This window comes from Meles meles, chromosome 1 (assembly GCF_922984935.1).
Source record: "Meles meles chromosome 1, mMelMel3.1 paternal haplotype, whole genome shotgun sequence".
Classification (NCBI taxonomy): Eukaryota; Metazoa; Chordata; class Mammalia; order Carnivora; family Mustelidae; genus Meles; species Meles meles.
The window spans coordinates 151,838,323-151,852,711 of record NC_060066.1 but is presented as its reverse complement, the minus strand read 5'-3'; the positions used below and the strand labels follow the sequence as shown (position 1 = coordinate 151,852,711).

At 37.6% G+C, this 14,389-nt stretch overlaps 1 protein-coding gene across 2 annotated transcripts in view; it reads left to right on the top strand.

The window, feature by feature from the left end:
* Nucleotides 1-14,389, top strand: part of AK5 (adenylate kinase 5) — a 239,145-nt gene that overhangs the window by 43,505 nt on the left and 181,251 nt on the right. For both annotated transcript variants that reach the window (XM_046020688.1, XM_046020677.1), the window contains exon 6: nucleotides 11,703-11,894. In XM_046020688.1, coding sequence (XP_045876644.1) covers nucleotides 11,703-11,894 — 192 coding nt within the window. The remainder of the gene's footprint in view (nucleotides 1-11,702; nucleotides 11,895-14,389) is intronic.

Sequence of the window (14,389 nt, the reverse complement as noted above, 5' to 3'; positions counted from 1 at the left end):
CCCTTAGTAATACTGTTTATTTTCTATTTTTTCCCGCTATTATCTTTATCTTTTCCTTCTTTCTACTTTTTAGTCAACCTAAAAAGGCCTCATTTTTTTTTAACCATTTTGAGATGAATGCTTAGATCCCTAATTTCAAGGTCTTTTCCCCTCAACATGTTCATTTAAGGCCATAAAATATTCCCATGACTATGCAGGTAGCTACATCCCATAAATTTTGAAATGTCATAATTTATTGTCATTTAATTAAAGATATTTTCTACTTCTACTGTGGTTTCTTTGAGCAAGGATTATGTTAAGGTGTATTGTTTAATTTCTACACACAGAATTTTTTAATTTCCATTTTTGTTATTTATGCAGAGCTTTCTTCTACTGTAGTCATTGATGGTAATCTGAGTGAGAGTTTCAGTCATTTGAAGTTTATTTAAATTTCCTTCATGACTCAGAATATGGTCAACTTTTATAAATTTTCTCTGTGTATTTTAAAAAACTTTATGTTCAACTTAGTGGTTGTATCTATCTATCTATAAAGTTAATTATGTTAGGATCTCATTTTCCCTAACTGATCTTTTTGTCATGGGTTCTATCAGTCACTTGGAAAGACATATTAAAATCTCCAACTGTGATTGTGGATTTGTGACTTTCTTTTAATTCTATTTAAGTTCAGCTTTGTGTGCTGAGAGACTATATTATTGGGTGATGCAAACTGAGGTTATTTCTTCCTGAATAATTAACAGTTTATTGTAATGAAATGATACCCTTCAGCTCCAGTAAGACTTCTCTCCTTAAAGTCTATACTTTGACATTTGTTCAGGTTTTTTATTTTCACTTTTATTGAGGTATAATTGACAAAAATTGTACAACTTGACGTTTTGATATATGTGAAACGATCACCACAGTCTAGCTAACATATCCACCACCTCACATAGTTACCATTTTCTTTGTTTTTCTTTTTTGTGGTGAGAACACTTAAAATCTATCCACTTAGCAAAGATTCAAGTATATAATACAGTACTGTTAACTGTAGGCACATTGCTATTCTCTAGATCTGTGGAACTTACTCATCTTGCATAACTGACACCTTGTATCCTTTGGCCAACATCTCCTCATTTCCCTCTCTCCCCAGCCTCTGACAACCACCATTCTACTCTGCTTTTGTGAGGCTGACTATTTTAGATTCCGCATGTAAGTGAGATCATGCAGTATTTGTCTTTCTGTATCTTGCCTATTACACTTAACATAATGTCCTCTAGATTCATCCATGTTGTTATAATGGCAGGATTTCCTACTTTTTTAAACACTAAATAATATCCCACTGTACATATATTCCACATATTCTCTTTCCATTCATCTGCTGACATTTAGGTTGTTTCCATATCTTGGCTATTGAGAACAGTGCTGCAAAGATTATGGGAGGGCAGATATCTCCCTGGGATATTTGTTTCCTTTTGCTATATACATAGAAGTGGTATTTGTGGTTTAAGATGTAGTCTATTTTTAACATTTTTGAGGACTATCTATACTGTATTTCATAGTGGCTGTACCGGTTTACGTTCCCACCACCAGGGCACAAGGGTTCCCTTTTTTCCACATCTTGCCAATACTTGATATCTTTTGTCTTTTTGATAATAGCCATTCTCACAGGTGTAAGGTGATATGTCTCTGTGGTTTTGATTTGCATTTCCCTGATGATTAGTGAGGCTAAACCCCTTTTTAGGTAATTATTGGCTATTTGTATATCTTCTTTTAAGAAATGTTTGTATGTTTTGCCCATTATTTTGGTAGAAAATGGATTATTAGGTACATTTTGCCCATTATTTTGGTAGACAATAGATTATTAGGAATTCATTTTTTAAAATTTTTCAAGTGAGATGTAATTGACATATGATTAGTTCATTTCAGGTGTACAGCACAACGATTCCATGTCTGTGTATGAAGAATGATCACAGTTATGTCCAGTTAATATCCATTGCCATACATAGTTTAAAAAAATGTTTTTTCTCAGGATGAGAACTTGCAATATCCACTCTCCTACCTATTTTCAGGTTTTTTTCCCCCTTTGCCCATCAAATATCAAATCAGTTTCGATATTTGTATATTTTTACCACCTTTCTATGGGTTAATGTTTCCGTGGTGTGTTTTTTCCATCCTTTTACCTTTAGCCTTTCTGTATATTTCTATTTTAAGTGTACAGTTATATCAAGCACCTCTGATGCCCTATCTTATACTTTCATAGCCCACCTTTTACTTGGTCTTTGCTCCTGTGGTCAGCCTCACGCCACTGCAGTGCGTGGCCACTCCCTGGGGACGTTCGACTTCCTGCCTGGGACTCATACATCCACAGTGTGAAAGTATGGGGAAGGTAATATGCCTGGGGGTAGCTCTTGACCAGTAGGAGACAGCGGCTAGTGGACAGAGGCTCCTCACATGTGTCTCTCAGAAGACCCAGTAGCATGGAGGACCCAGTCCCCGGTCACAGTGACTAACTGGATACTACACCTTCGCCTTGGCTTGCCCCCTCTTCTAAAGTCTCCCCAGTCCCCACCACCAGCTTTCCTGTTTATGGCTGCTGCCATGCTACAAGACCATATGGCCTGAAAAGCCTAAAATACTCATTATCAGGCCATTTATAGAAAAAATTTGCTAACTCCTGTTCTAGGGATCACAACGTGCATCATTAACTTAATGTCTCATAGAATTCAGTATTTCTGCCACTTCCTGAACAAGTTCTTAAAACAGTTGAACTTCATGTACCTACCTGCCTTGTGACTAATCTCTATTTTTAAAGACCACAAAATACTTGTAGTGTTCTTTTATATGGTCAATACTCATTTAGTTTTACCCACATATTTACCATTTTACTGCTATTCATTCATTCCTCTGGGCCAGTTTTCTATCTTGGCTTATTTTTCTTCCACCTAAAGAATATTTTTAAATGTTTCCATTAGTGTAGAGTTTCTGAGGACAGATACTCTCAGTTTGTGTTTGAGAATATCTGTATTTACTCTTAATTTTTGAAAGATCTTATTACTGCATACAGAAAAGTAGGTTGGCAGTTATTTTGTATTGGCCACTTTAAAGATAGCATTTTAAAAATAAAATAAAATTTGCATTTCTTTGAAAAAAAAAAAAGATACCGTTTCATTGGTTCTTGGCTTTCATTGTCACTTTTGTGAAAATGCAGCTGTTTATTGTTGCTGTTCTGAAGGTAATCTTTCATTTCTTTTCTTCTGGCAGCTTTAAAGATTTTTTTGTTTTGCTTTGCTTTGGTCTTTTTGTCTGTCTAAACTTGTAACAGTTTAACTATAATATGCTTGGATCTGAGGTTTTCTGTTTATTCTTTTTGGCTTTTATATTGCTTTTTGAATCTGAGACTTGGAATCATTTGTGAGTTTAGAAAATTCTTAGCTATTATATTGTTTAATACTGCTTCTTTATTTTCTCTTTTCTTTTAGAACTTTCTAAGCATTCTCTCTCATTTGTCTCTTTTGCTGTTTGATGAACTTTTCCTACCCCCGTCTCCCCCTTGTTTCATTCTGGATATTTTATTCTGCTCTTTTAGTTCACTAGTCTCTTTGGAGGTATGCCTAATTGGCTGTTAAATACATTTAATCACCTAATATAATGGGAATTTGGGGGTGACTCTAAATGGATTTAGTCCTGGGAGGCTGGTTCACACACACTCTGATGGTGCAGCCCTGTGGAGTCCAACCAAGAGGGGGCAGCAGTAGTAGTTTCTAGAGCTCCTTCTCCTGGGTGGGACCCATATTCTAGTTTTTTGTCACAAACAGCCTTGTAGTCTGTTTAAAGTTCTGCCCAGAAATTATTTCCATATTAAATGACAGTGAAGTCTAATTATCTATCCTTTTTTTCCCTTTTATGATCTATTCTAGCTTCTGTGAAAATGATGTGTGTTCGGTAAATGCTTAATGGATAAAAGAAATAATTTATTTTGTATTTTCACTGTGGGCAGAATAGGGAAGCAAATTTAAGCCTAATATTAGAAAGAACTTCCTAGTTATTAAAGTCTTCCAATAACAAAAGGGGCTGTCTCGTAAGTAGTAGGTACCCATCCCAAGAAATGCTCACAAAAACATTCAAGTTCAAATGTTCAACTTTAAAAATCATTTGTCAAGAGACTGTGGAGATAATTACAGCTTTGATATTAATTTGGGTCAGATAACCTCTCAAGTTTTTTCCAGTCTTCAGTTTCTGTGATTTCAGTTTTTGTTCCAATTTTTTCTTCTCTCTCTCTCTCTCTCTGTCTCTGTCTCTTTAGTACTTTGCTTCCTGATTTCTGACAGTGTCATCTGGATTATGAAATGTAGGCCTTCTGACACATCTTCATAAAGAATAGGCCAGTCAAAAGTCCTGACAGTTAGGAACAGGGAGTATTAAAACTAGCTCACTTGGCAGTCTGACACAGTGAGTATGTCTTTGCTTATCAAAGGCAGTTACAGGTTCATTTCAATGGAGTAATCATTCAGGTAAGGGACTTTAAGTCGATAGACAGAGGAAGATTGGCATGTCTATGTAATGACAGGGAAAAAAAGATTTAGTTGATTGATTAAGTAACATCAGCAGTTGAGAAGCTTACTTCCTTGCAGACAAAAGTGATATCTCAAACTTTCTTCTCGTTTATATATATATATATATATATATTCACTCATTCATTGAATCAGCAAAGGTATTTTGAGAACCTAGGGTAAGAAAAGGTTTGTCAAGGGTCCACTTTGCTCTGTGATACTTCTCAACACATCACAAGTGAATTTAATGAAAAATTTCTAGGGGCTTCACATCTTTTGGAATGCAGTGGTATCCGCTTCTATCTTGGGGGAAAAAACATAAATGATTCAAATATTTTTTCCTTTAAAATGAAGTACTGTTGGATATGATGAGGCCCTAATGACTGGGCATGTGTGGGGGTTACTAGGACTCAGATGAGCACACAAATGGCTGTGGGCGCTCTGCTGAGCTGTCAGCCTGTTAGCCCCAGCTGCCACAGTCCTCACTAGTTCTACATTTTAATTGTTTTTTTTTCTATTTCTAATTATATCTTGTGTCATTTATACCAAAGAAAGATAGCAAATTAATTGCAAGTGAATCCAGATTCACTTCAAAGTTACCTTTCTCAAACCTGAAGTTGCATTTCATTGATCAAAACTCTTAGATACTCCACATAAGTTTTCTGTAAACTTAAAGCTGCTTTAAAAAAAAAAAGATTTTATTTATTTATTTATTTGACAGACAGAGATCACAAGTAGGCAGTAGGCAGAGAGGCAGGAAGAGAGAGAGAGAGGGGGAAGGAGGCTGCCCGCTGAGCAGAGAGCCTGATGTGGGGCTCAATCCCAGGACCCCAAGATCATGACCTGAGCCAAAGACAGAGGCTTAACCTACTGAGCCACGTAGGTGCCCCATAAAGCTGCTTTTTTAAAAAGGCTTTTAATTTAAAAAATGCAATCTTACTCAAAGTCTGAAAAGTATTATGCAAATTTCAGTCTTATATAAATTTCTCCAAGATTTCAAAAGCCAACAGTAAAAAAAATATAGTCATGATGAGAGATATGTCTATCCATTACTTCATTGTGTTATGTAAGGAGAAGCACTTACATTGTAGCCTGAAGCAAAACACAAAATGTATTAAAGTAAACCATTTTATTTATTTAAATGCCCAATGGAAGAATTTCAAAAGTCAAAAAGTTTTTATCTGCATTTAATACTAACCTAGTAATTCAGGGTTTCCCCCCATATTTTGATATACATTGTAACTAAACCAAGAGTAATATAATATTTTATTTGTCAGAAATTGTCTTCTTCCTAATATTATGTATTTATTTAGGGAGAGAGTATGCAGGGACTGGGGGCAGGGGAAGGTAGGGCAGGGGGGAAAGAGAGAGAAAAAATCTCAAGCAGTCCCCATGCCCAGCACAGAGCCTGACATGGGGCTCGATCTCACAACCCTGATTTCATGACCTGACCTGAAGTCAATTTGGATGCTTAAACGACTGAGCCACCCAGGTGCCCCTCCAGTATAATTTGTTTTAAACAAATTTTGAAGAATGTAATTTGTTATATTGTGTAAGACTAAATATTGCCAAGGATTTTATTAAACATAACTTTTACAATATAATATTTGATAAAATAAAGGTTTTAACTTCAAATAATACCCTTATTATATATCACACAAAAATTACAAAGTGATTTTCTAAAGTATTAAAGCATTAAGCTTTTCAGCTTTTTGGAGAAAAAAAGCTATTTTTTTGAAAATAGCTTTTCAAAAGCTATTTAGAAACTTTGTTTTTGGTTTTAATTAGGAAATACTAGACTACAAAAATGGAGAGCTTTTCCTTTTTTTTTTTCATTATTAAAATGTAATGTATTATTTGTTTCAGGGGTACACGTCTGTGATTCATCAGTCTTACACAATTCACAGCACTTGCCATAGCACATACCCTCCCCAGTGTCCATCACCCAGCCACCCTGTCCCTTCCACCCCCATCCCCTCTAGCAACCCTCAGTTTGTTTCCTGAGATTAAGAGTCTCTTATGGTTTGTCCCTCTCTGTTTCCATCTTGTTTCATTTTTTCTTTCCCTTCCCCTATGATCCTCTGCCTTGTTTCTCAAATTCCTCATATCAGTGAGATCATGTAATTGTCTTTCTCTGACTGACTTATTTCATTCAGCATCATACCCTCTAGTTCCATCCGTGTCATTGCAAATGACAAGATTTTGTTCTTTTTGATGGCTTCATAATATTCCACTGTGTGTGTGTGTGTGTGTGTGTGTGTGTGTGTGTGTGTGTGTATAAAACACATCTTCTTCATCCATTCATCTGTTGAGGGACATTTAGGGAGAGCTTTTCCTCTTATTTTGAGAAAACCGAGGCTCAGAAAAAATGAACCATTTGTTCAAAGACCAAAAATTAATAGATGGCAGATTCTAGATTCAAATTCAAGATGATCTGATTCTAAAATTCATGCTCTTACTCACTAATGCTAATGTGCAGCTTAGTGGCAGTGGGAACTGGGGTCAGGAGGAGTCTGAGTGGCATTTCAAAGACAAAATCCATAGACAATGCTGATAGCTCAGAAAGATGAAAGATTTGATGACTGAATGTTCTCATCTAGCTGAGAGGTTTAGGAAAATAGTGTTGCTGCTATAAAATACCATAAAAGTAGAAATATTAATAAATAAGCAAGATAGGAATTTCATTTGGGGAAAAGGTGTTGAGATTGATTATGGCTTTGCTAAGTCACAAGGAACATTAAGAATTACAGGTAAAGCCGTCATATTAAGCATTTGAAAGTACAAGACTTAGATTTTGTTGAAAGTCAGTGCTGAAAATGTAGATTTAGGATCCATCAACTAAAGGCAGTGGTTGAAACCAGAAGAGGTAAAGAAGAATGAGAAGGGCATGAGAATCTGGAGACAAGACCTAAAAACAGTGACATGATCTAAGCCTCAAGGTAGGCCCCCACTTGTAGGCTAAAGGAGGAAAAAAAGGTGAGTCAAGAAAATAAACAAATAAATATTAAAAAATTAAGGAGGGCCAGGACAACTTAGAATCATGAAAACCAAGAAATAATAAACATGGTTAAAGATTTTTTTTAATATTTTATTTATTTATTTGACAGAGATCACAAGTAGGCAGAGAGGCAGGCAGAGAGAGAGAGGAGGAAGCAGGCTCCCCGCAGAGCAGAGAGCCCGATGTGGGGCTCAATCCCAGGACCCTGGGATCATGACCTGAGCCGAAGGCAGAGGCTTTAACCCACTGAGCCACCCAGGCGCCCCAACATGGTTAAAATTTATTGAGCACTTACTGTGGATCAAATTTATGCCATGAATTTCACATACATGATCTTATTTAATCTTTATAGTAACTCAGGGAAGCAGGTCTATATATCTCTATTGACAGATGAAGACATAGAGGCTTTGCAAAATTAAGCCAATATGCCTGTCACTCAGCTGGCAAATCCTAGGGCAAAAACTGGAATGTGTATTTCTAGCCTCTAGGGTCCATTTTCCAACCAGTGATCTCTAGAGTATGGGAAAGTGTGGGAAGAAAATGTTAAAATTGCTAAAATTGCAATTATTGTTTCTCTTCTTTTTTAAATTGCATTTTATGTATATTTTACAGCAAGCATCCTATATTAGTATGGTGCTATGTCCATGTTTTCTAAATTAATTAATAAGTATGTATTTGGGGTACCTGGGTGGCTCAGTGGGTTAAGCCTCTGCCTTTGGCTCAGGTCATGATCTCAGGGTCCTGGGATCGAGCCCCTCATCCGGATCTCTGCTCAGCAAGGAGCCTGCTTCCTCCCCTCTCTCTCTTCCTGCCTCTCTGCCTACTTGTGATCTCTGTCTGTCAAACAAATAAAATCTTTTTAAAAAGTATGTATTTATTGGGGTATATGCTCAAATAATTTGCTAATGTAAGGATGCAAAAAATATTGGAATCATTTCTTTATTATTATTTTTTGAATAATTTCTTTAAACTGTCATACAAAACTGCCTTTTTGTCTTGTCCCATCTTCATTAAGAAGCCACATTCACTTTCTATGGCCATGCAGTCTTTTAAATGCAATACTAGTTCTAATTGAGTTAAATGAGAACTGTTTATTTCATAGGTTCTTTTCAAATTATCCCTTGGTATTTTCAAAAATTTGTGAAAGTTTTTGGATTAATTCGTTCTTTGTAATAGTAAAAGGAACACAGACCTTATACAAGACCAGTATCAGCTTTGACTTTTCTGACCATATGACCTCAGACAAAAACCTCATTTCTCAGAGCCAGGTTTGTTCATCCATAAACTGGAGATAATATGTACCTTGCAGGGTATTGCAAAGTTTAGCAATATCATACAAAAATAACTTAGCACTGGGCGTGGCACACAGTGGATACTTTAGATTCATTTTTATTTGTTTACTTATTTATTTATTGGGGCAGGGCGAGGATGGGCAAAGGGAGGGAGAAAGAGAAACGGGAGCAGACTCTGCACTGAGCCCAGAGCCCCATTCAGGGCTCACTCTCAAGACTCTGAGAATATGACCTGAGCTGAAATCAAGAATCAAATACTTAACCAACTGAGCCAGCCAGATGCCCCTACAAGTGATACCTTTAAGAAAACAGCAAATGTAATAATAGGAGCAGTACTAATTTACTATAGAGAATATCTATAGTTCAATCATGTCCCCTCTAAAATCTAGTCACATATACCTTTGGCAGATTTTTGCCTATACTGTCCTTCATTTAACCTGGGTACTGGTTTGGACATAGACAAGAAGTATTTTCCAGAAATACAGAGGCCACTGCATACAGCTGTGCAGGTTGGGAATGCCATTTATATGAGCTACAGGCATACCTTAGAGATATTGTGGGTTCAGGTGCAATAAAGCAGATATCACAATAAAGCAAGTCAGGTGAAAATTTTGGTTTCCCAGGGATGCCTGGGTGGCCTGGTGGGTTAAGTCACTGCCTTTGGCTCAGGTCATGATCTCAGGGTCCTGGGATCGAGTCCCGCATCGGGCTCTCTGCTCAGCGGGGAGCTTGCTTCCCTCTCTCTCTTTCTGCCTGCCTCTGCCTACTTGTGATCTCTCTCTGTCAAATAAATAATAAAAAAAAAAAACTTTAAAAAATTTTGGTTTCCCAGCATGTGCAAAATTTATGTCTACACTATATACTGTAGTCTATTAAGTGTGCGATGGCATTATGCCTTAAAATATCTTAATTTTAAAATATTTTATTGCAGGGCACCTGGGTGTCTCAGGCAGTTAACCAGCTGCCTTGGCTCAGGTCATGATCCTGGGGTCCTGAGAGCGAGCCCCGCATTGGGGTCCTGGTGTCCTGGGGTCTTGGGATTGAACCCTGCTTTGGTCCCCTCTGATGGATCTGGGCAAAATAAAATCAGTTGAAAACTTTTTGGGAAGGATTCGCCATTCTAGATGCTGTTAAGAACATTTCTGATTTGTGGAAAGAGGTCAAAATATCAACAATAACAGTAGTTTGGTAGATTCCAACCCTCATAAATGACTTTGAGGGATTCAAAATTTCCATGGAGGAAGTAGATACAGATGTGGTGGAAATCGCAAGAGAACTATAATTAGAAGTTGAGCCTGAATATATGACTGCATTTCTGCCCCTCATGATCAGACTTTAAGGAGCTGATTCCTATGGATGAACAAGACAAGTGGTTTCTTGAGATGGAATCCACTCCTGGAGGACAATTTGTTTGATAACACGTTACCCACAGTAGAACCTCTTTCCAAATTGGAGTCATCTTCTCAAACCGTGCCACTGCTTTACCAATTAAGTTAATGTAACAGTCTAGAGAATTTTTTTTTTAAATTTATTTGACAGAGAGAGAGCACAAGCAGGCAGAGAGGCAGGAGAAGAGGGAGAGGGGGAAGCAGGCTCCCCACCGAGCAGAGAGCCTGACGTGGGGCCTGTTCCAAGGACCCCGAAATCACAATCCAAGCTGAAGGCAGAGGCCCAACCCACTGAGCCACTCAGGCACCCCTCTAACAGTCAAATCTTCTGGTGTCATTTCTATAGTCTTCACAGCACCAATTGACTTTGCCCAGATCCATCAGAAGAATCACCACCTGTGGCAGCTATTGCCTTGCAAAATGTATTTCTTAACTAATAAGACTTGAAAGTTGAAATTCCTATGTGGCCCATGGGCTGCAGGATCAGTGTTGTGTTAGTAGGCAATGAAAGCAACATTACTATCACTGTACATTTCCATCAGAGCTCTTGGGTAATCAGGTGCATTGTTAATGAGCAATAATACTTCGAAAGGCATCTTTTTTCTGAGCAATAGGTCTCAAGAGTAGGCTTAAAATACTCAGTAAACCATGTTTTAAACTGATGTGCCAGGCTTTGTTGTTCCATTTTTAGAGCATAAGCAGAGCAGATTTAGTATAATTCTTAAGGGCCCTGGAATTTTCAGTATGGTCAATGAGGCTGGCTTCATCTTAAAGTCACCAGGTGCATTAGCTCCAAACAACGGAGTCAGCCTGTCTTTGACGCTTTGAAGCCAGGCATAGTCTTCTCTGTACCTGAGAAAGACCTAGATGTCATTCTCTTCCAGGATAAGACTGTTTCGTCTGTACTGAAAATCTGTTGTTTCATGTAAGCTCCCTGCATTAATTATCATAGCTAAATAATTTGCTGGATAACTTGCTGCAGCTTCTCCCTCGGCACTTGGAGCTTCAACTTGCACATCTAAGTTACGGAAAAGGCTTTTTTCCTTAAACCCCATGAACCCACCTCTGCTAGCTTCAGACTTTGTTCCACTGCTTTCTCATCTTTCAGCCTTCATAGAGTTGAAGAGAGTTCGTTAGGGCCTTGCTCTGGATTGGGTTTATGGCTTTGGCTTAAGAGAGTGTTGTAGCTGGTTTGATGTTCTGTCCATAACTTTCTCCATATAAGCAATAAACCCATTTCACTTTCACTTTCTAATCATTTATGGATTCACTGGAGTAGCACTTTCCATTTCCTTGAAGAACTTCAAAGTATGTCTTTATAAGAGCAGTAGCTCCTCTTATTCTTGTATAGAGCAGTAGCCCTAAAAATATATTGGCAAAGACATAGTGGGCCAAAGATGTGGCATCTCAACAGAATTAAAGGAGATGAATGCCACTGCCCACACTTACATTGGTTGGCATGTTAAATGCTTATCTACTTGTTTGATGCTCTTCGCAGATCTGTACTCCCGACTTGGTGGTGTTCTTGGCTTGTGCTAATCAGAGGCTCAAAGAAAGATTACTGAAGCGCGCAGAGCAACAGGGACGGCCTGATGACAATCTGAAAGCTACCCAAAGGAGACTAATGAACTTCAAGCAGAACGCTGCTCCGTTGGTCAAATACTTCCAGGAAAAGGGCCTCATCATGACAGTAAGTTAGCTCCACTTTTACATGTCTGGTATAAGAACAATCTTTCAGATTTTGAATTCACCTGTTCTCGTTTAGAAACCATCTTTACTTAAAAAAAAAAAAAGTGGCTTTTCTTGAGTTTTAGATCCAACGGAAAAAAAAATCAGTAATTTTTACCTGCTTTGCCTTGATTAATTCATTATGATGAAAATACTTTCACTTTAGTTTAACTTTATAAAAAAATGATAAATTTTGGGGCGCCTGGGTGGCTCAGTGGGTTAAAGCCTCTGCCTTCAGCTCGGGTCATGATCCCAGGGTCCTGGGATCGAGCCCCACATCGGGCTCTCTGCTCAGTAGGGAACCTGCTTTCTCCCCTCTCTGCCTGCCTCTCTGCCCACTTGTGATCTTTGTCAAATAAATAAATAAAATTTTAAAAAAAATGATAAATTTTAATCTTGGCTAGAATTCTATAGCCCCCAAAGATAAAAAGCATTTTTAAATAATTATTTGGGTCATTTTAAGTAGTACTTGCCCAATTTCTCAACTCTTCTGTCTATGGAAACCTAATAAAATTGATAGACTTAAAAACACATAGTTGACATAGTGTTCTATTAGATTTGCATTTGTAAGTTAGGTTTTATCACAGTGTACCATATAAGGAAATGAGATCCTAATAGCGCAAAAAAATCTCCTAAGTGTCTCACTTTCTTAAAGCAGTAATACTGTCTGAAAATGGAAGGCATTAATCATTCTGCTCTACTAACCCAATGCTAATATTAATGTTTTCATAATTAGTTTATTTTGTGGTTAATGATACTCAATGTACCAATAAAAGATGGGACTGAATCATTATTTAATACAGTTATGAGAATACAGGAAGTTAGAGGTGAAGAGGCAGCTAAATTATAATCCCATCACATAAGAAGTTCAAGTATTAAAACAGAGGAGACAAAGGTATTGGTCATCTGAAGAAAACTTTTTATGGGAGAACAGCTAACATCAGAGCAGCTCCATGATAACTGGATGGCAGCAGAGCTCAGCACGTCCTTCCCCCCAACCCTTGGGTTTTTCTCACCAGACCAGAGATTCTTGTCAGGTGAGGTTACAATGCCCAGTAGACAATCTGATGAAAATAATGCATGCCTTTCTTACTAAAATGCACGTAAGTATTTTTAAAACAAATTTTAGATAACTCTACTGAAGCTCATCCACACAGCCCCTTTGACCTAGCAATTACTGGGTAAAAAAATCTCTTCGTTAGACTAAGATGCCCTTAGATCTGAGACAGTCAGGACACTTGAATAATAATCTCTTTGCAGCCTTTTTAGCACTCTAAAGAAATATTTATTCGAATGTGCTGTTTGAGTCAAAGTTGTCATGTCAGAGAATTGTAAATCTGATCTGAAAATTGTTCACAGTGCCAGAGTTCATTTTATGGTCTAAAAGAGACATTAAAAATAGGAAAGATTCAAGAAAATCAGGGTGAATGTTTCTCTGGCTATTTTTGTTGGGTTTGTTCCCTGTTTCTCTTGCAAATTACCAATGCTGACTTCTGCATTGTGTCATGAGAAAAGAAATTTACCCTGCAGACCAAACCCCCAACTGCAAAGTGCAGAGCCAGAGTTTTAATTGATGTTTGCAAGGCTTAAATGTATTACCAGAGCGTCTCTGATTACTCCCTGCCTGTCACGTTCGTCATCACAAGCAGAGCAGATTTCCCAAATGAATGCAGAGTGGGGATTGTTAATTTACTAATATTTTGCATGGAGGTGAAATGCCATTGCCAGTAATTGAGGGAGTCAATAACAATGTGGATGACAGCCTGTAACCTCACTACTGAAACCAAATAAGCTTTAGTATAAACGCCTCTAATTACTGGGAGACTTGCCTTGGAAAGTCACCTTTTGAAAAGTGGTGAATGCAAACACAGGCTAGGCTCCGGGGAATAGGATTAGAAAACTTTGTCTGTCAAAGAAGCAAGTACTGCATCCTGAATCACACATCCTCCTTCTGAACGCGGATCATAGTTCGGTTTTGGAATTAAAATATATTTGGTAATATTTCTGCCTTAAAGATGAGTTAAATAACAAAAGCAATCATCCTTATTCATCACAAACATATTAAGATTTTAATTTTAAAACTGGGCATTAATAGATCAAACCCAAATATTTCCTTTTCTCTGTAGTTTTTTCTGTTGCCTCTACCTGCCCGTCTTCATTGATTCATTTATTCATTTAGTAAATATTTATTGAAAATCACTGGGTGCCAGGTGCTAGGGATGCAAAGCTAAATAAGCAAAAGGTAAGGATCTTTATTTTATTCCCTTACAGATTACAAATTCCTAGAACAGTACCTGCCTTGTACATAGTGTGCTCCCAGTAAATGAACAAAGCTTACAGTCTGTGGGGGAAAGAGATAGTAAACAATGAGTTATTCAATGTGATAACTGTTGCAAAGGAGAATGTACAAGGCATCCTCATATATATCACGCACCGTGTTAGGAATTGAGGGGAACA